This window comes from Dermacentor albipictus, chromosome 7 (assembly GCF_038994185.2).
Source record: "Dermacentor albipictus isolate Rhodes 1998 colony chromosome 7, USDA_Dalb.pri_finalv2, whole genome shotgun sequence".
Lineage (NCBI taxonomy): Eukaryota > Metazoa > Arthropoda > Arachnida > Ixodida > Ixodidae > Dermacentor > Dermacentor albipictus.
The window spans coordinates 137,025,848-137,050,240 of record NC_091827.1 but is presented as its reverse complement, the minus strand read 5'-3'; the positions used below and the strand labels follow the sequence as shown (position 1 = coordinate 137,050,240).

At 47.0% G+C, this 24,393-nt stretch overlaps 1 protein-coding gene across 7 annotated transcripts in view; it reads right to left on the bottom strand.

Moving 5' to 3' along the window:
• The window catches only part of LOC135897804 (uncharacterized), a 419,017-nt gene that overhangs the window by 96,854 nt on the left and 297,770 nt on the right, over window positions 1-24,393 (bottom strand). For all 7 annotated transcript variants that reach the window (XM_065426504.2, XM_065426507.2, XM_065426509.2 and 4 more), the window contains 2 exons: window positions 23,005-23,091; window positions 3,936-4,093 (listed from right to left, as the gene is read on the bottom strand). In XM_065426504.2, the coding sequence (XP_065282576.2) occupies window positions 3,936-4,093; window positions 23,005-23,091 (245 nt within the window). The remainder of the gene's footprint in view (window positions 1-3,935; window positions 4,094-23,004; window positions 23,092-24,393) is intronic.

Genomic DNA, 24,393 nt, shown 5'->3' with positions numbered 1-24,393 from the left:
GCTGCCAAGAGCCTTTCTCGCTTATGATGGCACGGAATGGAATTCCTTCCTAGTGAGATTTTACAATCACTTATTGCCTTGACTAACCTTGAAAAATGAAGTTCTGTGCGAAGGGCTACAGCTTGTTTCTTGACTCTTGTTGCCTTTTCTTTCACTAGGACAAAGTTCTTATCTACAGCTTGTTGTGCCTTGTCGCTAAACACACCTCCTGAGAAGACCACAAAACGTCCTTCCTTATCAGACTGAAGAAGCTGGAGGTTATTTTCTTTGAAAAAAGTTACGATGGTCCTTGTAGGGTCTCTGGACTTGTCGAACCGCACTTTGTTCGGAGCTCTACCGAGGGCATCAACACCTTCCAAGAGGCATCTCTCCTGGTTTTAACTGGTGGCTTTCTTTGAAATCCGTCTATTTGAGGCCAATAATTCATGGGCGGGTATACGTGGTTCATGGCTATACTTCGGCCCTTTGTCTAGGACACAAGTGATGCTTCCCGGGATTACGATACGGTCTTCCGGCACCAACAGACCCTCTTTTCGTGTTGCCTTCTTGTCTTTCGGGACATGAAGCAGTCCTCTAATGCAGTCCAGCCACAAGAATTTGGTAGCTTGGGAGGCCTGACGTTTGAGAATCCTGAAACGCTGCTCAGCAAATCCAGGTAGGGTACGAAGCATAGCAAAGGACACGCAGGACATCCCAGCTACGTCTGACTTGAGCCCACAACTCCGAGCGACGAATCTTGCAAATGCGCTTAACATGACCTGTTGACGCCTTGAAAGGACCAAAAAGGAAACTGACCTCGGCTGGCACAAGTCCTTTCCGTAAGCAGAGAGCGATGAACCTAGACTGACACACTGATTGCACAATAAGACTCAAATGGTTGATGTAACTTGAAGTAGACATGGTAGAAAAGGGGCCCACTGTACTAGAAATGTAGTTGGGTAGAACTGGTTGCTGGGCGAGTTGGTTGGGATCTTAAGAATACTTGTTGCGCCAAAAAAGGAAAATAAAGACTTGGGAAGGAAGAGTACGAAACGACAGATTGAGCGCTGAACTTCAACTAATTTTATTCTTACAGAAGGACAGGGAGAATGAACAAATGCGCATGCATACATCAGTGTTGCCTAGAGGGATTCCAGTGACGTTTTTAACAGTTGCAACTCGTTTTCAAACAGAAAAACAGACGTGTCACTAATACAACTCGTGCCTCTTTCTTTAATGTGATATCCCCCCAAAAGTTCTCTTGCTAACTCCAAAAGTTCTCTTACTAATACGAGCCTATTGCCATGTCGTGCCTTAAGTCTTCCCTCACAAGATCCTGCAAGCACAAAATGAGCGCCAGTTTTAATGCGCAGGTCCGGCGCCTATTAGAAGCAGGTTATCCTAGTGTAGCGGTGGCAACTGTGGCTGAGCGCCTAAAGAAGCCGGTTTCGAGAGGGACGGACTTGATTACAGAAAGCAGTAATAGCAAAAAAAGAGTAGTGGCTATTTCGTATATTCATTCAGTGTCGCACAGGCTTAAAAAAGTTGCTAGTAGATATGATGTTAATGTTGCTTTCACTGCTCCCAATAAGCTAGGTAAGATATGCGCTGCTGTACAGAATAAAAAGGAGCGGGTAAAAGGCAAAAAACGAACAGATATTTGTCCAGTGAAGCACAATAAGAACAACAGTTTTACTGAATGTCGTATGGGTGTGGTTTATAAGATTCCCCTTAGCTGCGGCCAGTTCTACGTAGGGCAAATGGGATGGTGTATCAATCAGAGGCTAATGGAACATAAAAAGTCGTTAACCGCTGGATCGCCTTCTAATCTTTCGCTACATTGCCGAGATTGTAACTGCAAGCCAGAGTTAGATGAATGCGCGATATTGTACAGGCATAAGAATGATGATACGCGTCTTATGGTAGAGGCATGGCATATCTATAATGGTGGAAGTGTGTGCGTGAGTCAGCCTTCGATTACTTTACATAAGGAAGAGATTAAGAGCCTTAACAGTTATTTCTCACGTAGACCAGCACGTGTACCTGATTGACACGTGGTGTTACCATTCCCGAGCATGCGCAGATGAGTTTTGTGTCTTCTTTCATTTTTCGCCTCAGTGCTCCCTTCAGCTGATAGTCGGCGTTCATGTTGTCCACTTCCCTACTCTTGTGCGCTGTCTGCACGCCTCACTTCTATTTTGCATAATGAACCCGTGTGCTGTAGATTCTGATCTGACATGTTAGAAAGTACGAAGCAGCTCTTTTGTTTGAAAATAAGACTCACTGAACATGTTGATGTGGAATATGTCCATTTAACCCTTACAATAGAGATGAAAGCAGCCAAGGAAGCTTTGGAGAAGCTCTCGGAGCAGTAAATTTAGCACTTTGGAGCAAGTTTGGAGCATGAATGGTCTGTTTTGGAGCAGTAAATATGCGTCTTGGCGCAGCTTGGTAAATGCCAACATGAGTGAAATACAGGCAGACAAAGAAAAGGTATGCTTTATTTGGCTCTGCAGAAGACTATTAGGTTACGGCAAATCAGTTGTTCAGAAGCTTGCTAGGCGAGCAAAATTCACACCAAGGAAAAATTGTCATAAACCCTACTGTAGCATGAAACTAGAAAGGAAGCCTGTAGGCATTTCTCAGAAAATACCATAAAGTTACATAAAGGATATGTGAACTAAATCAAGTGTACAATAAAATGCAAAATCAGTGCATTTTAGCAGTGTTGACATATGGGACAGAGACTTGGAGATTGACAAAAAAGCTTGAGAACAAGTTAAGGACCTCACAAAGAGCGATGGAACAAAGAATGCTAGGCATAAGTTTAAGAGACAGAAAGATAGTGGTTTGGATCAGAGAGCAAATGGGCCGAGACGATATTCTAATAGACTTTAAGAGAAAAAGGTGGCACTGGGCAGGTCATGTAAAGTGCAGATTAGATAGCTGTTGGACCATTAGGGTGACAGAATGGGTACCAAGTGAAGGAAAGCGGAGTAGAGGATGGCAGAAGACTAGGTGGTCTACGAAATTTGCTAGTGCTAGTTGGAATTGGTTGCAGGACAGGGGTAATCGGAGATCGTAGGGAGAGGCCTTTGTCCTGCAGTGGACATAAAATAGGCTGATGATGATGAAGGAGGGTAGTGCCTATCAACAGCATTTAGCCAAACAGGAATACTCTGTTGGCAACCATGGAATAAAATATGAAAGCTTAAGCAATAAGCTTGTATCCACCCCAATCTAATCAATCAGGCCGCATCCCGGTCTACGGGAACAATAAAGCATTGACAGTTATCGTGAGATGGGTTTTTATAAAAAAGCACTAAAGACGAAGACAAAGTCGAAGTAACACACACGACAGCACTGGCGCTTTGTCTTTAGCACTTTTGTATGAAAACAGTCACGATGAACCAACTCGCCCAAATCAAGGTATTGTTGCGAGATGAGTTCTACTGAGTTTTATTGCTAAAGCCCAAATGTAAAAGCAACAGAATTTACAGAGCTCATGTAAGAACAATGAAATAAATCTAGCGTAAGACCAGTGCAACATATGTATTTGTTGCATGCATGACCCGGCAGTGCACTAGACGAGGCTGTCGCGCAGCAGTGAGGTTGCGCTATTCGCTGTCATTTGCCATTGTGCGATATAAATTGCAAAAAAATGTTTATTTTCTTAATACCTTCAATAATTCGACATTGGGTTAGTTCGGCCAATTTTTTCGGCCTAGTGAAACTTGAATAACCGAGGTTTTATTGTACCGACTATGGGTGATAACAATGGGATTTTCCTGGCACTTGATTATTGTTATAAGCGGGTTCGAATTGTACAGAATTGTAGTACTACAGCAAATTAGGGTTATTTCAGTGTTTCACAGTTTGATGTGGATGCTACGTGGTCAGGGATTCGATGTGCAACAGGCTGAGGCAATGTGGATTTGAGCGCATGGGGGTCTCACCCTTTCCGGGTGATCGTAGCAGACAGGCTTCGGAGGCGAGGAAAGGCCCCGGCGAGGCACACAAGCTGCAGCGGGTTCACCTCCAGCACCACCAGCTGCACTGCCTCCAGTTGGCTGTTGCGAGACAACACAGGGTCTAGGCTTTCTTTATCCAGCACCTGCGCAGAGGGATGCCCAAAGGAGTTCACAGTTCAGTTATTATGCAGTCCAGGCCAGCCTGTGTCGTCGTGTAGCACAGGAAGTCAAGAGCCTGGAGAAATTTTATCTGGTCAGAAAGAATGACTTATTTATTTATTATTACTCTCTCGGCCAAAGCCATTAAAGAGGGGAGTGGGTTACAGCAAATGAGAAAAGGAAACAAATAAAAGCAGTTAGAATGTTTAAGTACAAAAGGCTTTTGATTATACAGTTTCAGCTAGGATTTGCAATATTCATGCTTATATTGCGCTCAGTTTTACAGAGACGATATTAAGTAAAGGACAAGACGTGGACGGACGTAGCGCAATTGCGCTACGTTTGCGACTGCACATTTTTGGATTTTCAAAAAGCTTTTGATTCTGTCACACATAATTTATTATTACTGAAACTGTCTACCCTCAAAGTTGCACCCACCCTGCTGCAATGGCTCGAAGCGTACCTCATCGGTAGAAAGCAACGCATCATTTTTGAAGGCGCAAGTTCATCTGATATTGCAGTCTTATCGGGTGTTCCCCAGGGATCAGTCTCGGGCCCTCTTCTTTTTTTAATATTTATCAATGATATAGTTGACCGAGTTTCCCGTTGGGTTAAATTGTATGCTGACGATTGTTGCATTTACCATGACGTCACATGTACAAGCGACTCTTATGAATTGCAAAGCGACCTTGACTCTGTCTTGGCATGGTGCAAAACATGGAACATGACATTAAATTTTTCAAAATGTAAAGTTCTGCAATTTACAAATAAAAAGCATCCATTACCTACCCAGTACTCTTTAGAGGACAGAAACTTATCATTTGTTAAGAATTACAAGTACTTGGGTGTTATCTTCGCAAACAACCTTTCTTGGAACAACCACGTAAACCATATTGCTGCCAAAGCTAGCCGTGTGTTAAACTTTGTAAAACGCAATTTCAAGCAGGCCCCTGCTGATTTGAAGGAGACACTCTACTTGACAAACGTGCGTCCCATCTTAGAATATGGTTGTGCGACTTGGGACCCTGAAACAAAAACACTTTTCAGCGAACTAGAACAAATTCAAAAACGAGCAGCAAGGTTTGTGTCCGCAAACTATAATTTCACAAAAAGCAGCTCTTAGATGTGCAAAAATTTGGGCTGGCCTCTATTGCAAGACAGACGCAAATACCTTAGACTTAAGCTATTTTACAATATTTTTATAGGCGCAACAGGTTTGTCTAAAGAGTCATACATGAAAGCCCCCAGCTATATATCCTCCCGTTTAGATCATTCTTTAAAGGTTCAAGAATACCAGTGCCGTATAAATGTCTTTAAAACTCAATTTTTCCCACAACAGTGCACGACTGGAATGAATTGCCAGAAGAAGTTGTCAGCCTCCCAATCTTCTTTTGAAAATGCTCTGTGACTCCTTTGTTGAATTAACTTTTATTAAACTAAATTTTTGTGCTGTGTTGCTGTGCGTTTTTGAATTCTTGTATCATCATCATCAGCCTGTTACGCCCACTGCAGGGCAAAGGCCTCTCCCATATTTCTCCAACAACCCCGGTCATGTACTAATTGTGGCCATGCCGTCCCTGCAAACTTCTTAATCTCATCCGCCCACCTAACTTTCTGCCGCCCCCTGCTACGCTTCCCTTCCCTTGGAATCCAGTCCGTAACCCTTAATGATGATCGGTTATCTTCCCTCCTCATTACATGTCCTGCCCATGCCCATTTCTTTTTCTTGATTTCAACTAAGATGTCACTAACTCACGTGTGTTCCCTCACCCAATCTGCTCTTTTCATATCCCTTAATGTTACACCCATCTTTCTTCTTTCCATAGTTCGTTGCGTCGTCCTCAATTTGAGTTGAACCCTTTCATAAGCCTCCAGGTTTCTGCCTCGTAGGTGAGTACTGGTAAGACACAGCTATTATACACTTTTCTCTTCAGAAATAATGGCAACCTGCTGTTCATGATCTGAGAATGCCTGCCAAACGCACCCCAGCCCATTCTTATTCTTCTGATTATTTCCGTCTCATGATACAGATCCACAGTGACTACCTGCCCTAAGTAGATGTATTCCCTTACGACTTCCAGTGCCTTGCTGCCTATTGTAAATTGGTGTGCTCTTCCAAGACAGTTAAACATTACTTTTGTTTTCTGTAGATTTTTAGACCCACTCTTCTGCTTTGCCTCTCCAGGTCAGTGAGCATGCATTGCAGTTGGTCCCCTGAGTTACTAAGCAAGGCAATATCATCAGCGAATCGCAAGCTACTAAGGTATTCTCCATTCTCGGTATTCCATTCTAAGGTATTCTTCATATCATGTAATTCTTGTATACGCTTGTTCATATGACAATATTTACGCATTTCTTGCTTTCATGATTCTATTGTTATCAGTTTGCTCAGTATTGGAATGCATTGTATTTTTATTGTTTGTCGTTTGTTATTTACAGTGTCATCTGCATGACAATGTATTTTTTCAACTGTATCCCCCCTACAAAAATTCCTTCAACAGGCGCTGTAGGTACCTGAATAAATAAATAAATAAATAAATAAATAAATAAATAAATAAATAAATAAATAAATAAATAAATATCATGATACATTGGTAGCAAACTAAGATAGTAACATGGTAAATACAAAATCGGGGTGTCTACCAAGTTGACATTTCCAAATTTCCCGAGTTGTCCAGGTTTTCCCTGAGTGCCTTTACAAAATAACCTGATTGATGCAGAACTATGTTTTATGTCAAGTCAGGCTGAAACTATATCGCCCGACGCTGTCACTCTCCAGTAAGCATATGAAAAAAAAAAACAACTTAATCCAATTTGTAAACTAAGGAGTAGTGTTTGCGTTACACAAAAAAGATAATAGAAGGCAGGGGTAAGTAAAATGCACAGCAAATAATATGTCTTCGAAAATCATTGCAAATCGAGTTGGACATTCTCAAATACAAATAAAGAAGAGATGCATACAAAAGCAAATATTTTCCAATGTGAGCTATTTCTACCAACTATCAAGCTCAGTGGCTTGAGGTCCAAACTTTGTCACAATTGAAATTCTCTCTCAACAGCTCATAAGTCAACCTCAACTGTCCTGACACACTCTCAGCCCGGGCACGACACCTCAGGGTTGTGTTTCACTGTGTTAAAGAGCTTATTTTGGTTTGTACGAGGGACACCTGCATCTCGGCATTAGCCAACACTGTTTTTTGAGCTCAAGCTCCTTCAAAACAGCGGCAGCAGGCTTTCTTTCCAGTTCATTCCTCAATGCGTAGGTCCTTTTTGTTCTTTTCCTTCTGCCACTCGTTCGCCCCACAGGCCATTTGAAGCCACTTCTTGGTCAGTTGCACAGTCCTAGAGGCCTGGAGTGCGGCCTGATACCGGTGACCAGAACCGCTAACGCACTCCCTCACCAGAGCAGGATTGGCCACCCTGGTGCAGTACTTGGCCCCAACCTCCCACATGAATACAACAATCAAACCCTGGCCCTCAGTCCCCAGCAGCTGCAAAGCAACTGCGAAGTTTTATTGGGCAAACTTGTGCCCTAGAAAACAGGCTACACTCAAAGAGTGGCGAAACAGTCGGCGATTGGCGAAAATCTGATCAGCGGGTCAAGCGCGTTGGCTTTTATACATCAGTCATCGAATGTTCCAGAGTAATCACTGGGACCCGCGTGCCTTCCACAAAGTAATACATTATTCGCGTCGTGCACACACGCGATCAGATTACACAAGGTTCGGTCACAGACAGCGGATGGAAGCATCAATAACATTCGAGGAACTTCCGATACAAGCAGGCGTGCACTGCGCTACGCGATAACACTTGTTAGGAGGTGAAACGTGTCGCCCGATAAAGACAAACAAGTACACGCGTCAATACTGCCCTCTTAAAAAGCATCGACCCGATGCTGCAAACAAAAGTAATAAAAAACACCCGTAGCAAAGAGAACAACAAAACAAGGAAGTTCGTCAGCGTCCATAAAACGGTTTAAGGTGCACCCCATGGACCACTTCAGATCGTGCGCAGCGCCGTTGTGAATGCGAAATGCCGTCTGGCACGACCTCATAGTCCAGTGTGCCAATACGTCAAATGACCTTGTAGAGTCCGAAATAGCGTCGCAATCGGGGTCCAAACCCAAACAGGGTCGCCGGGCTGGTACTCGACGAAGTGTAATCGGAGGTTGTAATGTCGGCTGTCAGTATGCTGCTGGTTGTTGATCCGTAGGCAGGTGAGCTGTTGGGCTTCTTCGGTGCGCTGGAGATGGGTAGCGACATCAAGATTCTCTTCGTCAGAGACGGGCGGAAGCATGGCGTCGAGCATTGTCGTTGGGTTCCTCCTGCCAACCAGCTTAAACGGCGTGATCTGTGTTGTTTCTTGCACCGCCGTATTGTAAGCGAATGTTACGTACGGCAGGACCGCATCCCAGGTGTTGCGTTTGACGTCGATGTACATTGCTAGCATGTCGGCGAGGGTTTTATTCAGGTGCTCCGTAAGACAATTCGTCTGTGCGTGGTAGGCAGTTGTCCTCCTGTGCCTTGTCTGACTGCATTGCATAATGGCTTGGGTGAGCGCCGCTGTAAAGGCCCTTCCTCTGTCGGTAATGAGGACTTCTGGGGCGCCATGTCGCAGCAGGAAGTTTTCGACGAAGACTTTCGCCACTTCGGCTGCGCTACCTTTCGACAGTGCTTTCGTTTCAACGAAGCGGGTGAGGTAGTCTGTCGCCATGACGATCCACTCATTTACAGTTGACATCAGAAAGGGTCCCAACAAGTCCATCTCGATCTGCTGCAACGGTAGGCAAGGAGGCTCGATTGGCTGTAGTAATCCCGCTGGCTTTGTCGGTGGCGTCTTGCGTCGCTGCTGACAGTCTCGGCATGTTCTTACATAACAGGCGACGTCAGCGGTCAAGCACGGCCAATAATACCTTTACTGTATCCTCGATAGTGTCCTGGAGAATCCGAGCTGCCCAGCGGTCGGGACATAGTGTAGAGCGTGCAATACTTCTGGACGCAGCCCTGAGGGAACAAGAAGGTAGTTGGCTTGAACTGGTGAGAAGTTCTTCTTTACGAGTAGGTTGTTTTGAAGCGAGAACGAAGATAATCCTCGCTTGAATGCCCTAGGGACAACGTTGGTGTGCCCTTCCAAATACTCGATGAGGTTTTTCAGCTCCGGGTTTGCTCGTTGCTGTTCAGCGAAGTCTTCCACGCTTAATATGCCAAGGAAGCTGTCGTCATCTTCTTCATCTTGCAGCGGTGAGTCAATGGGGGCGCGTGATAGGCAATCGGCATCAGAGTGTTTTCGTTCGGACTTGTAGGTTACAGTGATATCATATTCTTGCAGTCTTAGGCTCTACCGGGACAGCCGTCCTGAAGGGTCCTTTAAATTCGCTAGCCAACACAAGGTGGGATAGTCGCTTGCGACTTTGAATGGCCTGCCATATAGGTAAGGGCGAAATTTCACTGTAGCCCAAACAATGACGAGGCATTTCTTTTCGGTTGTAGAATAATTGCTTTCCCCTTTTGACAACGACAGACGAGCGTAAGCTATCATGCGTTCAAGTCTGTCTTTTCTCTGGACTAGGACGGCACCGAGGCCTAGGCCACTGGCGTCAGTGTGAATTTCAGTATTGGTGTTCCCGTCGACGCGTGCAAGCACCGGTGGTGAATGCATGAATCGTTTGAGTTCTTCAAATGCGTCGGCCTGCGGCGTTTCTCACTTGAACTCGACATCACATTTTGTTAGATAAATCAGCGTCTCAGCAATGCGTGAAAATTCCTTGACAAAGTGCGTGTAGTAGGCACACATGCCAAGGAATCAACACACTGCCTTCTTGTCGATGGGCTGTGGGAACATTGTGATGAGAGCAGTCTTCTGCGGGTCGGGGCAGACTTCGGACTTCCCGATGACATGACCTACGAACAGAAGCTCATTGTAAACGAAGCGGCACTTCTCTGGCTTCAGAGTGAGCCCTAATGACTTGATGGCCTCTAGTACTGTCCCAAGCCGCCTAAGGTGATTGTCAAAATTTCCGGTGAAGACGACGACATCCTCGAAGTAAACAAGACAGGTCTGCCACTCCAATCCTGCTAACACCGTGTCGATGACGCGCTGCAACGTTGCAAGCACTGAGCACAGTCCGAATGTCATGACCGTGAAATCGTAGTGGCCGTCTTGCGCGATGAAGGCGGTCTTTTCGCGATCTCTCTTGTTGACTTCTATTTGCCAGTAGCCAGACTTTAGATCCATCGACGAGAAGTATTTTGTGCTGCAGAGCCGATCTAATGCGTCTATCCGTGAAAGGGGGTGTACATCCTTCTTGGTGATCTTGTTAAGTCGATGATAATCAACACAGAAATGTAGGGTTCCGTCCTTTTTCTTCACCAAGACTACAGAAGATGCCCACTGGCTTTTCGACGGCTGGATGATGTCATTGCGCAGCATTTCGTCGACTTGTTCTCTTATAGCTCAAAGTTCTCGTGTCGAAACTCGTTAAGGGCTCTGGCGGAGTAGTCGAGCGCACTCTTCAGTGATCATTCGATGCTTTGTGACTGGTGTTTGTCGAATCCTTGACGACGTCAAAAAGCAGCCATTGTATCGTCAGAGCAGGCTTCTGAGCTGTTGCTGCTTAATCATGGGGAGACTTGGATTTATGTCGAAGTCTGGTTCGGGAATTATGGTCGTCGGGGTACAACATGCGACAGAATCCGAGAGGACAAACGCATTACTGGTTTCCAGAATTTCCTCGATTTTTTTTTTTTTTTATTTGAGGTTTTACGTGCCAAAACCACTTTCTGATTATGAGGCACGCCGTAGTGGAGGACTCCGGAAATTTTGACCACCTGGGGTTCTTTAACGTGCACCTAAATCTAAGCACACGGGTGTTTTCGCATTTCGCCCCCATCGAAATGCGGCCGCCGTGGCCGGGATTCGATCCCGCGACCTCGTGCTCAGCAGCCCAACACCATAGCCACTGAGCAACCACGGCGGGTAGAATTTCCTCGATGTACGCGATCGTAGTGCCCTTGTTGATGTGTTTGAACTCCTGGCTGAAGTTTGTCAGCAACACTTAAGTTTTTCCTCCATGCAGTCGAGCGATTCCTCTTGCGACACAAATTTCACGGTCTAGTAATAGACGTTGGTCACCCTCGATGACGCCTTTTACGTTGGCAGGTGTTTTGGTGCCGACGAAAATGACGATGCTGGAGGAAGCGGGATGCTGACTTGACTTTCTAGCATGCTTAAGGCATGGAGACTACGAGAGCTCTCCGGCGGTATCGCACATCTTCCGTCTGCATTATTTACTTTGACTTCAGGTCAATGATTGCACCATGTTGGTTCAGGAAGTCCATGTCGAGAATGAGGTTTCGTGAACACTGTTGGGGGATAATGAAGGTGGCAGGGGAAGTCCGGTCATGAACGGTAGTTCTTGCCATGCAGATTCTGGTCGGCGTGATGAGGTGTCCTCCGGCGGTATGAATTTGAGGGCCTTCCCATAACTTTCTTCAACTAGGCAGCGATGGGTCCACTCATGACGGAGTAATCGGCTCCTGTGTCTACTAAGGGATATGTAAACCTTGCAAACGCTGTAAGATTTGTCAGACGATCCCACCGCTGGCATACAGTTGTAGGAATTGTCGGACGATCTCGCCGCTGCAACCATTTGTAAGGCTTGAAAGTTGTAGAGAGGAACTTGGGAGGAACTTGGTGAACAGGGTTTATTTACAGTATTTACATATTAAACAAGGGATACATTTGACAGTCTAAGCGTGGCTCCCAAATGGAGCACGCAAGACGAGCATACAGCCCACAGCTTACGAGCACACAGCTCACGAGTACATTGACGAGCACAAGCACGACGATAAGCACACTGTAGCAGCGACAAACAGCTGCTTATAAACACTCTGTTCAACGTCATCATTCGACATCATCGTGGACTACCCGCCTTTTGGGAGGAGGAGGGCTCACACACACGTACGCACTTTCACTGCCTCCCCCCTCCCACCGAGGGCAGACGACCTTCGCAGCACTCAGAGCTGACCTTCGCAACGCGGCCGTCGTGGTGTCCATTGTCTTGCGTGCCCGTAGCCAGATGGTCACGTCCGACCCCAGCCGGCAGCTCTAAATTCCAGAGCAGCCTTTCTCCTGTAGTGGCCACATGTGTCAGCAGACTGTGACGAATCCTGGGGCCCCCGCACCGCAAAGCACCCTTTTGGGGGGGGGGACTCTTCTTGCTCCCGTAGTCCGCAGTTCTCTGAAGTAAGTTCATGGTTGGTTAGCGCTGTCCTCACTGGTTCTCTGAAGGGCGCCCACCGCGGGTCCATCGAAACACGTACAGCGGGCTGAAATAGCTTTGCAGAGCAGTACCCCTGCACTGCCCCTACCCCTACCCCGGTACTGAAATGTCCACATTGAAATCACCAACAATGACAACAGCAGTAGCATAATCGCAGCTAATTCATGCAAAGTGAGTAGCGATGAACCTCACAGGACTATGAGTCATTGCGCTTTTTGCTTGCTTACGAGGGTACGAACCACTGCTCACGAGGGTATGAGCCAGTGATTGATGATAACACTTTCTAACACACTGTTCTTTATGTTGTACGAAGACAATGAAGGGAGCGAGCGGGCGCATCTCACTTGGGCTCAATGTTTTTGCTTTGAACTGCCAGATTTTTGAGTCGCACCTTAATGAAATTGCATTGACCGGATGCATGAAGTTGTGTGGACCATCGGGAACCTAAATTCCGAAGTAGGGGACCGTTTTTCCGAACTTAAAGGACTTTTGTGTGCCGAGATGAGCGTCCGCCGCTGGGCCTAACGTCGACTTCAGGCTTGGCCGGCGAAGCGGTAGGCCCAGCCCGAGACTCGGTGAAGCCGCCAGTGGAACATCGAATCATCGGTGATTACGCAAGTGAGCATTGACATAAAATGATTACCACTATGCGTGTAGAGGTGGACGGCATCGAAATTTTGCCGTACCAGTGCACAAGATCGCAAGGCTGGAAAACTGCTGTGAGAGAGTCAGGCACAAAGGCATGGGCAAGATAGGCCTAAATCATCATTATCATCATCAGCATGGTTATGCCCACTGCAGGGCAAAGGCCTCTCCCATACTTCTCCAACTACCCCGGTCATGTACTAATTGTGGCCATGTTGTCCGTACAAACTTCTTAATCTCATCCGCCCACCTAACTTTCTGCCGCCCTCTAAATCCCGTACTTCAAACGAGCCAAGATGGCGCCAAGGCCACGGCTGATGTCAACAGTCGGAGCAACAACCTTGGCGGTGGCGCCGCCGGCAGCGATACACCTCACTCAAGGGCGAAACGTATAAACAAGGGCAAATTGTTGAAGGGCACGTGCATGGCAGATTTGCCGCGCGGCGACATAAAGATGGTGTTCCGACCGCGAGGCGGGCTCCACGTGAGCGACGTGATGCGCATTGAACTAAGTCCTGCAATTGCAGCGGCGGCACAGATCCCCGCCAATGAAGCAAGTGAAGACGTCATGTGCCCCAACCTACAGCAAAATATCGTAGTGGTGAGAACCTCCAAGAGAGAGCACGCCGACCGATACGCTGCAGTAGGAACTATCAACACACGCGGCACGGCACACGAAATAAGTACCTACGAGGCGGCCCCCCACGACACGGTGAAGGGCGTCATAAGGGCATCCCGCTCGAGGATACAACCTAGGAGATTCAGGACAATGTTGTGCACAAGCATAACCCAACGGCCCTACAGGCAAACCGAATGGGTAAGACCCGATCAGTCGTCATTGCTTTCGAAGGTCACAAAGTACACAATTAGGTGAGATACAGTAACCTGCTCACAGAGTGCACGTTGCACAGAAAACAAATCGACATATGCCATGCGTGAGGAAGAGTGGGCCACAGAATGGACGTGTGCCCGGATCCTTCGAACACAAGCTGCCAAGGGTGTGGAATCTCCAACCCCGCCGGAGACCACAGATGTGTCCCAAAGTGTGGCCCGTGCAGAGGCAAACACCTGACCACGGACAAGGCCTGCAAAGCCCGCTTCAAGACTCCCTACGTCGTCCGCCGGGGACGCTGGGAATGGCGCCGAGCAGAGGAAGAAGACGCTGGGAGAAGGAACCGAGACAAGAGAGGTCCTGCAGGCGGATCCCACCGTAGTGCATCCAAACAACGGGGCCGGTCACACACGCCAGGCCACAGCAGCAACAGCAGTGGCGGCGGAAACGGCTGCGAGAGTCGCGCTCGATCGAAAAAAACCATCTGGGGGTCGCAACGGCGGCGGCAACCGCTGCTAGCGCTCCCGTACCAGTTTGAGATCCGGGGCCACTTCGAGGTCCCGGAGCGAGTCAACTGAACGCCGAAGGATCGCCGAGAAAAAGGTGGGCTGGACCAACAAGTCTCCCGTCGCTCGAACCAGCGACACCGAATTCCCACGACTCACCCCTTCCCAACACCTTAACTCACAAGCGAATGTGCGAAAGGACAGTAGTGAAGTGATAGAACTTAAGAGGATCATAGAGCGCCAAAACGCTCAGATCCTGAAGCAGAATGCCCAAATACGGGCGCTTATGAATAAGATTGAAACGCTGGCGAATAACGGCAGCTTGGCAAATGCAAGCCCCCAAAACAACAGCACGCCAGCAAACAATGCCGCAGGCTTGCGCAGGTTGCCGCGGAGGGACCCCCCCTCACCCCACCTAGGGTGGGCGGCAGGAGAGGCTGGGGCTACGCAACGTGCATTAAGTAATCAAGAGGCAATGGACACCGAAATGAGCCCCGCGAGCAGAGAGGAAGCGGTGACCGCAGAGACCACGACCACGGCAACGACACAGATCCCGCGAGGAGAGCTGGCAGCCACTTTGGCCGCAATTTTCCAAATTAATGAAAGGCTAGGCAAAATGGACACCCGACTCGAGGCTGTCAAGAGTCGGCCTCGCACGCCATCGGGGAAGCACAAGCGCCTAGCACCAAAAGTAGCCTCAACATCGGTGAGGAACCACTTCACGTCCCTGGAAAAGGAGCGGGCCGAAAAAATCAAAGGCGCGATTGCGAAAAGGCTCAATCAACTCGAGATGTCCGGAAAGGATGATGCAGAAGCCTAGTAAGAAGCACAAGAAGAAGACCGGGGAAGGGGGGGGATAGCATCGTAATTTATCAATGGAACTGCAGTGGAATTCGCAACAAAGAAGCGGAACTATTATTACACATTACCGGGCAAGAAAACAAGCCCGATGTAATTGCTCTACAAGAAACAAACAGGAAACCAAGACTCCCAGGGTATGTCACTTACACGGACCCCACAGAGAACCGGACGGTAGTGCTCATCCGCAGCAACGTGGCGGCAACTCAACATATCATGGCACAAGGTGGGTGCGAGCACACGCTGGTCGATATTCATGTGAGAGAAATTGGCAGCTCGGGCAATTTATTTGTAATGAGCGCGTACTGCCGGCCGTCACAATGGCAGTACGAATTTGACCGCATCGTGAGCCAGGCAAAAGGGTTGGCGGGGACCAGGTCGTTCCTGATCCTTGGCGACTTTAACGCCCCTCACACAACGTGGGGCTGTCAGTTTCAGTCCAAGAGAGGAAAAGCATTGGCCAAAGCAATGGAGGCTCACAAGATGGCCCTCCTGAACGAGCCGGACGTAACCGCTAGAAGAGGCAACAATGCCGCAAGGGACACCACGCCAGACCTGTCGTGGTTATTGGGCATGCTAGACGTCTCCTGGAGAAGCGAAGAAGTGGACCTGGGGTCTGACCACAGCGTGATCGGCATCACGATCCGAGGCTCCCGATATTGGGCTGTGCTGGGGACGGCGCAGATCACGGATTGCGACAAGATGAGAAAGTTTACCCAAGAACAAGAGGAGGCACCGAGCGAGAATCAGGACAAGCTGAAACACAAAAGACCTACTACACCGAATGGGTGAGGGACCAGAAGAAGGTCCTCGATAAATTACTCAAGAAATCACAACGATGTCACAGACACCGTACGTGGACGTCAGATTGACCCACATGTGGGCAGCCTGATACTCGTTAACGCGGCGGTGGAAATGTCAGAGACACAATGGAAAGCTGGCCAAGCGCCAAACGCGGCCAAACTATGTAAGGAAAATTGGCTGAAGACCTGCGATGGCCTACAGGGCAAGCTCTCGACGTAGAAGACGTGGTGTCTCTTGAGGCATCTGATCGGCCCACTAGGTAGCAAAACTGCGACCAATCGCAACCTCACCAAAGTACTGAACACGTAGAAGGGAGACAGCCACAGGCTCCTGGAAGACCTGAAGGCCAAGTACCTAAAGACAGAGAAGGGCCAGTACCAGGTGCCCGAGAAGTACGAAGGACCTGACAACAAAAAAGTGGACCGGCTGTTTACCATGATGGAATTGTGGACAGCGATAGATGACAGTAACAAGAGAAAGGCACCTGGCAGGGACGCCAGACCTTACAAATTACTCGGTAACATGAGCGGTAGAGCGGCCCGCGGCCTCCAAGAGCACATTAACGAAGCCTGGGAGAGCTCGCAGTTGCCGAAGGAATTGAAGGACGCCGAGGTCCGCTTCATTCCAAAGCCCGGCAAGGCCCTCACAATAGACAACATGCGGCCCGTCTCCCTCACATCCTGCATGGGGAAGGTGATGGAGCTTATGGCCCTTCACCGGCTGCAGAAGCACCTCGAAGAAACGGATCAGATGCCGGAGACGATTTATGGCTTCAGGCAACATCTCAGCACCTAAGATGTGATGATCTAACTCCACGAAATGGTCATCAAGCTGGCAACGAGGCAAGCGCCGTGTGGGATACTCGCCCTCGACCTGAAGGGAGCGTTTGACGTGTCCCATGCAAGCGTGTTGCAGAATCTAAACAAGACCTGGTGTGGCTGAAAGACATTTGGTTACATAAAAGATTTTCTGTCAAACCGAACGGCGACCATCAGGATAGGGGAGGAGAAGTCGGACCCTGTCGAACTCGGTGATAGGGGCACCCCTCAGGGATCGGTCTTGTCGCCCCTGCTCTTCAATCTGGCCCTGCTGCCCCTGCCCGATCTACTCAAGCAAATCGAAGGCGTGGACCACACATTCTACGCCGACGATATTACAGTGTGGATGGCCCGAGCCGTATCCGATGCCTGGATGGAGGAAGTCTTGCAGTGGGCAGCAACAACCATGCACAAGTACGCATAGTCGTGCGGACTGAGCTGCGCTCCCCAGAAATCAGAGCTGCTCATGATCCAACAGGGAAAATCCAAGAAGGAGCTGCCACCGAACGTGATTACCACCATCGCCGGAACGAGCATCAAGCCCACACAGCAGATTAGGATTCTCGGTCTACTACTTCAGAGCGACGGGAAGGCACAGGCTGCCATCACAAAGATCAAAACTACAGCCGGGAGATTCTTGGTATGATTCAGAGGGTATCTAACAGAAATCGAGGCCTTAAGGAGGACGATGCCATGCACCTGGTACAGGAGTTTGTCGTGTCGCGGGTTACCTACTCCGCCCCGTGTTTCCAGCTGACGAAGGCAAATAGGTACACCCTAAACAAAATGCTTTGTCAGGCAATGAAACAAGCACTGGGCATGCCCATATACTCGTTTATGCGAAAGCTGCTAGACATGGGTGCCCACAACACGGAGAAGGAGGTCATCGAAGCCCACCTCTCTAAGCAGAGAATCCGGGTCAGTCACACGGAACATGGACGAGCAGTCCCACGCAAGATAGGATGGCAGATCGAGCCAGTACCCATCAAGACGGCCCTTCCGGAAGACTGGAAAATGATCATTCAGACCAAACCCCTTTACTGGAACATGACGCTGGGCAAAGACAACGAGAGGCGCACCGCGAGAGCCAAAGCCCTAGCCCGGAAGCTGGAAGAGAACCCCAGGGTCCTCTACGCGGACGCCTCGCTCTGAAAACACAGTGACCGTGCAGCGGTGGTGGTTACATCAAAAGACAGGCTGATTGTCAGTGCATCCCTGAAGAGAGCAGACCCCACAGTTTCCGAAAAAGCGGCCGTGGCCCTCGCACTCACACAGCCGAGCGTGGACACCGTAGTCACCAACTCAAAGACAGCCTACAGAAGCTTCCACAGGGGGGTAATCTCCTCTGCGGCCCGAGCCATTCTAGCCAAGCACAAGCCGCCGGGAAGAGCCATAGACCTTGTGTGGGTCCCGGCTCACTCGCAGGTAGCAGGCAACACCATCGTCGACTACCATGCCCGAGAAATGTCAATCTGGGCCGAGCACGAGCCGGTAAAGCTACCGCACCCGGTTACCAGCTTTCGGGACATTACCCAGATGTACCGAGAGGAGAGGTGCAGACTGCCAGAACCGCACCCCAAACTCACCAAGCAACAACAGACGATCCTGCGTCGAGCGCAGGCGGGATCGCTTGCGCATCCCGTACTGATGGACCGCATGTACCCTGCGGAATATGATATGCTTTGTCCTTTTTGCAGAAGAGAAAAGCGCACCCTGCCACACATCTTGGCGGAGTGCACAGAACTCAAGACCCCCCTCCTCCCCTTCCCACCAACACCCCCAATCACCAACCCTTCATTCATTCATTTCTTTTTATTTCTACTCTTGCCATACAACTTATCAGACACTGACTGAACCCATAGCCAGAGGCTAGTGTGGGGTTCAGAAACAAAAATACACGATGGCAATGACACAACACTTGTGCAAAATAGAAAGCCCAAAATCACGGCGAAAGACCAAAGTACACTATACAATGAGGAGAAAATAATATAATGTGCATTTTACAGGAGAATGAATAAAGATCTGTAATGAACAACACTGTACAACAAACACAAACCGCGAACGACTGTCACATAGATCAAATAAGGCTAAAAAAGTATGTTCTTAATGCTTTATTTGTTTCGTGGGACTGTTTTATTTCTGGGGGTAAAGCATTCCAAATCTTGGCTCCTGAAAACTGCACCAATCTTTCACTGTAGATGTTATTATTCGGTGGCAGATTAAAGTTACTATGTGTGAGGTTTCTCGTCAGTCGAGAAGGACAGCGAAACAGGGAGGCATTGAAAGGTTGGTTATATTTTACTATGTTATTTACACACAGCGCTATCTTTAAAGACCGCAAAAGATCAAAAGGAAGGATATTTAATAACTGGAAAATTGGTTTACTTGGTTCAGTATACTTGCTTTGTGTTATAATTCGGATAGCCCGTTTTTGTAATCGCCGGATAGGATCAAGGTAAGTGTTGTATGCTAAACCCCATGATTCTACACAGTATGTTAGATGACTGTTAATAAGGGCAAAATAAAGGGTACGCAGTGTATGTGTGTTAAAACAATCACGGGCCTGTAATAAGGCATAGCAGCCAGAAGCCAACTTTGAACAGATGGCGCTAATCTGATTTTTCCAGTGAAGATGTTCATCTAGAATGACACCAAGATACTTAAATGAGCGTGTTCGCTCTAGTGAGTGGTCGTTAATGAAAATGTTAATTTGGAAGCTGTCAATGACTTTTGCTCGTGAGCTAAATACCATATATTTGGTTTTGCTTGAATTAATCGTAAGCTTGTTAGTAAAAAACCAGCTTGTAATTTTTTTCAATTCAGCGTTTGTCTTTGCTTCTAGATCCTCATGGTTGTCTGCGGTTACAATGATCGCAGTGTCATCAGCATACATTAAAATATCACAGCAACTTAGGACCTTCGGCAAATCATTCAAGTATAATGAAAATAACATGGGCCCTAAAACGGATCCTTGAGGAACCCCGGTCTGTAAATATTTAAGTGATGATATGATGTTATTGATAACTACAGCTTGTTGACGGTTTTCGATGTAGCTGGAAAGTAAGCTGTAGGCTTCACCGCGAAATCCATAGCGGTTTAATTTGTTGAGCATAATAGCGTGATCCACGGTATCAAACACTTTCTTTAAATCAACAAATACAACAGCGGCCAGTTTGTTTTCATGTAATGCTGTATTAATTAATTGAGTTAGGCTTAGGACTGCAGTTGCCGTTGAATGATGTTTTCGAAATCCATGTTGCTGTTGACAGAGTAGGTTATATTTTTCTAAGAATTTGCAAATATTATTGGATAAAATCTTTTCGTAAATATTATTAATAACACTTAGGTCAGAAATGGGTCTGTAGCTTGACGGGTTGGATCGGTCTCCATCTTTGTATACCGGGACAACTTTGGCAATCTTTAGTGCAGAGGGGTACTTTGCACATTTTAATGAATGATTAAAAAGTTTGCATAAGATGGGTACTAAGATATCAGTGTTTTCCTTAAGTATGCGTGGGTAAATTCCGTCCAGTCCGGCAGATTTATTGCCTGGTAAGCTGAGAATAATGGATGTAATTTCATGGGGTTCGATTTCAAACATTACAAAAGTATTGAGAACTGTATTGGGTGCAGCATTTTGTTGTGATTCGGGGAGTTGAGCAGCCAATGATGGGCCGATATTGGTGAAAAAGGAATTAAATCTTTCTGTAGTATTGCGATCTATTTCTTCCGGGAGAACACGGCGCAAACTGGCTTTGCCAGCAACTTCATTTATTATTTTCCAGACCTTTTGTGAATTGCCAGAAGCCTGTTCAACGAGACGCATGTAATATGCTTTTTTTCGTGCCCTCATCATCGACACGGATCTATTGCGCAGGTTCTTAAATTGTTTGGAATAGTAAACATTATCCTTGTGTTGCTTCCACTTACAGTACCATGAATCCTTCTCTTTTAGAACGGCGAGGATTGGCTCAGTCATCCAAGGGCATAGTGGTGCTTCGTAGGAGCGAACACTAATATTTCTGCTGCAGGTAGTAACCATTTGCGAAAGCGTGTCTATTAGGTTACTAAACTCTGTATCGACGTCATCATGGTATATTACACTGGGGTCAATGGCCAATAGATTTTCTCGCAGTAGGGCATAATCTATTTTAGAAACATACTTCTTGATCTCGCGCTCTGGTTCTATATCAATGTCAGCAGCAACAAAAAGTGTGCGCAACCTTGCCACACATCTTGGCGGAGTGCACAGAACTCAAGACCTCCCTCCTCCCCTTCCCACCAACACCCCCAATCACCAACCCCTTGAGCGATGGGAGACCTTGTTATCCAGCCCCGCCCTACCGATTCAGCTCGCACTGACGGACAGAGGCCAGGAGCTGCTGGGAACATAGGGGTCCCGTAACTAGGGAACCACCCCGTCTTGTGCCTGTGTGCACCAACGATTTATTTCAGGCCCGGTAAATGTTGCTTCATCAGCATCTGTATGTTGTACGCATGATTAGAAAGAATTTAGGCACTGTTCGCTTCACTTTGCCGAATACTTGTAGCCTCTACCTTACGGGGCTATGAGCCATTGCATATTTTGCTTGCTTACAGGAGTATGAATGCTTATGGGGGTATGAGACATTAATGATGATAGCTTTTGTTCCCAAACAACAAAAATGCATGAAACTATAGCCATATACAGCTTCGCTGTAGAAAGGCATGGCATATGCTCATGCTTATGTAGCACCAAACAATGAAATGTATTGGATTAAGAAAAAGAAGCAGCAGGTAATTGCTCACTGACAAGACCGATAAACATACAGTGTGACACAACTTGAGAAACAACTATATTGAAACATCCAAGACTTAAGAAGAAAAGAAATAAAAATATTGAATCATTGCGATGGGACATCACAAGTTGGCGTCGTAGGTGCCAAAGCCCCTAGCTATAACGAAATTATTTTTTGGACAGCTCTGATAATGTCCACGCAACAATGGCTGCTTGTGTACTGTCAAATAATCATATGCTGAGGCCTAAAGCTCACGGTATGGTGCGAAAACGTGCTTGCAGCAAAAGTGAAACAATGTGCATGGACATGCATGTAGATGCGCACTCAATCACCGCAAACATGTGCAATCACTGCATTTGGCTGTACCGACAGCCCACTATAGGAACATGTTTACCGCACGTATTTGGCAAGCATATGGTGTCTGTAAACCATTCTGTGATTTCTATTTGCACAAGATTATTATTTTGTCAATAAAAAACTTCCTTTGTTTCGAGAGAACTTACAGAAATGCCCAGGAAAGCTTCCGCGTGGTGTTCTTAATGAGTGCTGACAGCTAAACCTATGAGGAGCGCATCACGTTATCCCTCATACTGAGCAAGCGAGGCGCTTCCGACATGGTGACTGCGCAAGTCCTCGCTCCCAGTGGATGTTTTGTTCTTTCCAACGTGACGTAGTGTGTGCGCACGCATGCTCCCGCTACATCGGACTAGATACGCGCTTTAACTGTGCTATTTTTTCTCCAACTTTCATTAGTTTGAATTTTGTATAATTCGAATTTTTGTAGCAATTAACAAGCTTTTACTGAAAAATGTATTGTCACCGTCAGAACGAGTTATGTATGAGGTGTGCTGCAGCAGGACTCCTCTTTTGTGCCTCTGCAACACTCGGCAACATCTAGCATTGCCAGCATGTATTGTCTGGGTTGTTGCCTGTTGGTATTTCACAATTACATGCTAGAGCACAAAACAAGACAGCACACAAAACATGGAGCAAAAGATCCTCTTCTGCAACTTCCACTTCCTTCCTGTCCTGATTTCTGTCTTTTCCAGTGCTGCAGCATTTAATCATAACACACCTGAACACAAACTAGCCGAGAAGATGTCTTTCACTGACGAGGTAAAATGCACAGCATACCTGTGTTTCAAAAGTACATGAATACACATATCATAAGAAGCCAGCAAACACTGACACCATGGACAACACAGGGGAAATTACTTGTGTTAATAAATGAAAATAAAAGATTGATAAATTAATGGAAATGAAAGTGGATGAAAACAAAAAACAACTTGCCGCAGGTGGGGAACGATCCCACAACCTTCGCATTACGCGTGCGATGCTCAAATGGTAGAGTACAAATTCATGGCATAACTTACGAGCTCTTCGGTCTGCATGTGTTTTAACTTGCCCACGCACGCGTCCCAGTTGTGCACATGGAGCTGCCTGAAGTCGACCCTCTTCCACTGCAAAAACAATCATGCAATGTAGAGAAAGGCCTGCTAATCTAGAAACGCTAACTTGAACCAGGCCTAGCACATCACATCTTCTAATTTGAATGTGCTGCTCAGCATCAAACTCAATATTCGTATTTATTAATGGAAAGAAAACATATTTTCACATGGCGATGATGTGCAAAGCATCTGCTGTTATTTAATTCTTTCAATGTCACTAGTACATTTCAATTTTTTTGTCCTGCCATGTAAATGATGCACTGCGCACTAACACCAAGTTGGCAAGCTCCGAGTTGATTCTAGTGTACTTCTATAAAAACGTACTTTCTTTTCTCTATCGGTTTTCTCAGTCTGAATTTTTGCTAGTGTGCTGTGGAATGTGCCCCTTCATGGATGTTGTTTTGGCATGCGGAGCGTCCGTTTGCAGATGCTCATCTGCACCTGCACAGGGAGGACACTTTGCCGTTGCGATGGCAATTCTTTGTTAAAATACTCGAACCGTAATGCACCACTATAATGTGTTTCTGCCATCTGATGTGTGTTTATAGAAGGTCTTTTTTCCTTCTTATCTTTCGATATCTTTGCGAAGGCGTGCCTCCTTTACAGAGGTGCGGGAGCTTCTGTTGTCAGTGTGCTTTCTCCAGGATGGCTTTGCCCTCTGTCGCATCTTTTTCATCATTTGCTCTCTATCTCATCTTTACTCTCTTTGCTTTGTATAGCCAAGCTCGAACAAACAAGAGTGTTCCTTCCTTATTTTCACAATACTGCAGACATCTGTCCAAGCAGGAGGGCACTCATGAGCAAATACAGGCAATTCCGGATATATCGAACTCAAAGGGGATCGTGAAATAATTCGATATATTGATAATTCGAAATATAAAATATGCATGTCAATATCTTCTCTAACAACTCCACACATCTTAAGGAAGTTTCCCGATGTCGTGACTAATGGGAACTTACCAATCTGTGCCTCCAAGGCACGTAAAGAAACAAAAATACAGCGCGATGACCAGAGCACTTTATTTTGGAAGAAAAAAATCTGTGATCTTTGCTTGCTTTTTCTTCTGCACCATCAAGTTCATTAAGTTGTCCTCAAGCTTGTTGACAGTGTCCAAATGAGAAAAGCCAGCTCCTTCCATTGTGCCACAACAGCGGCGAATGACGCTGAAAGCTGATGCAAGTTCAGCTGCAGTGCATGGTGGTTGGTCGTCTTTGTCGGAACCTTCGCCGCTGCTCGAGTCTGCGTCCTCGTCACCCATGATGTCAGCCACAATCTCCGCGTCACCGCGATTCCGCTACAGCTTGCACGCCATC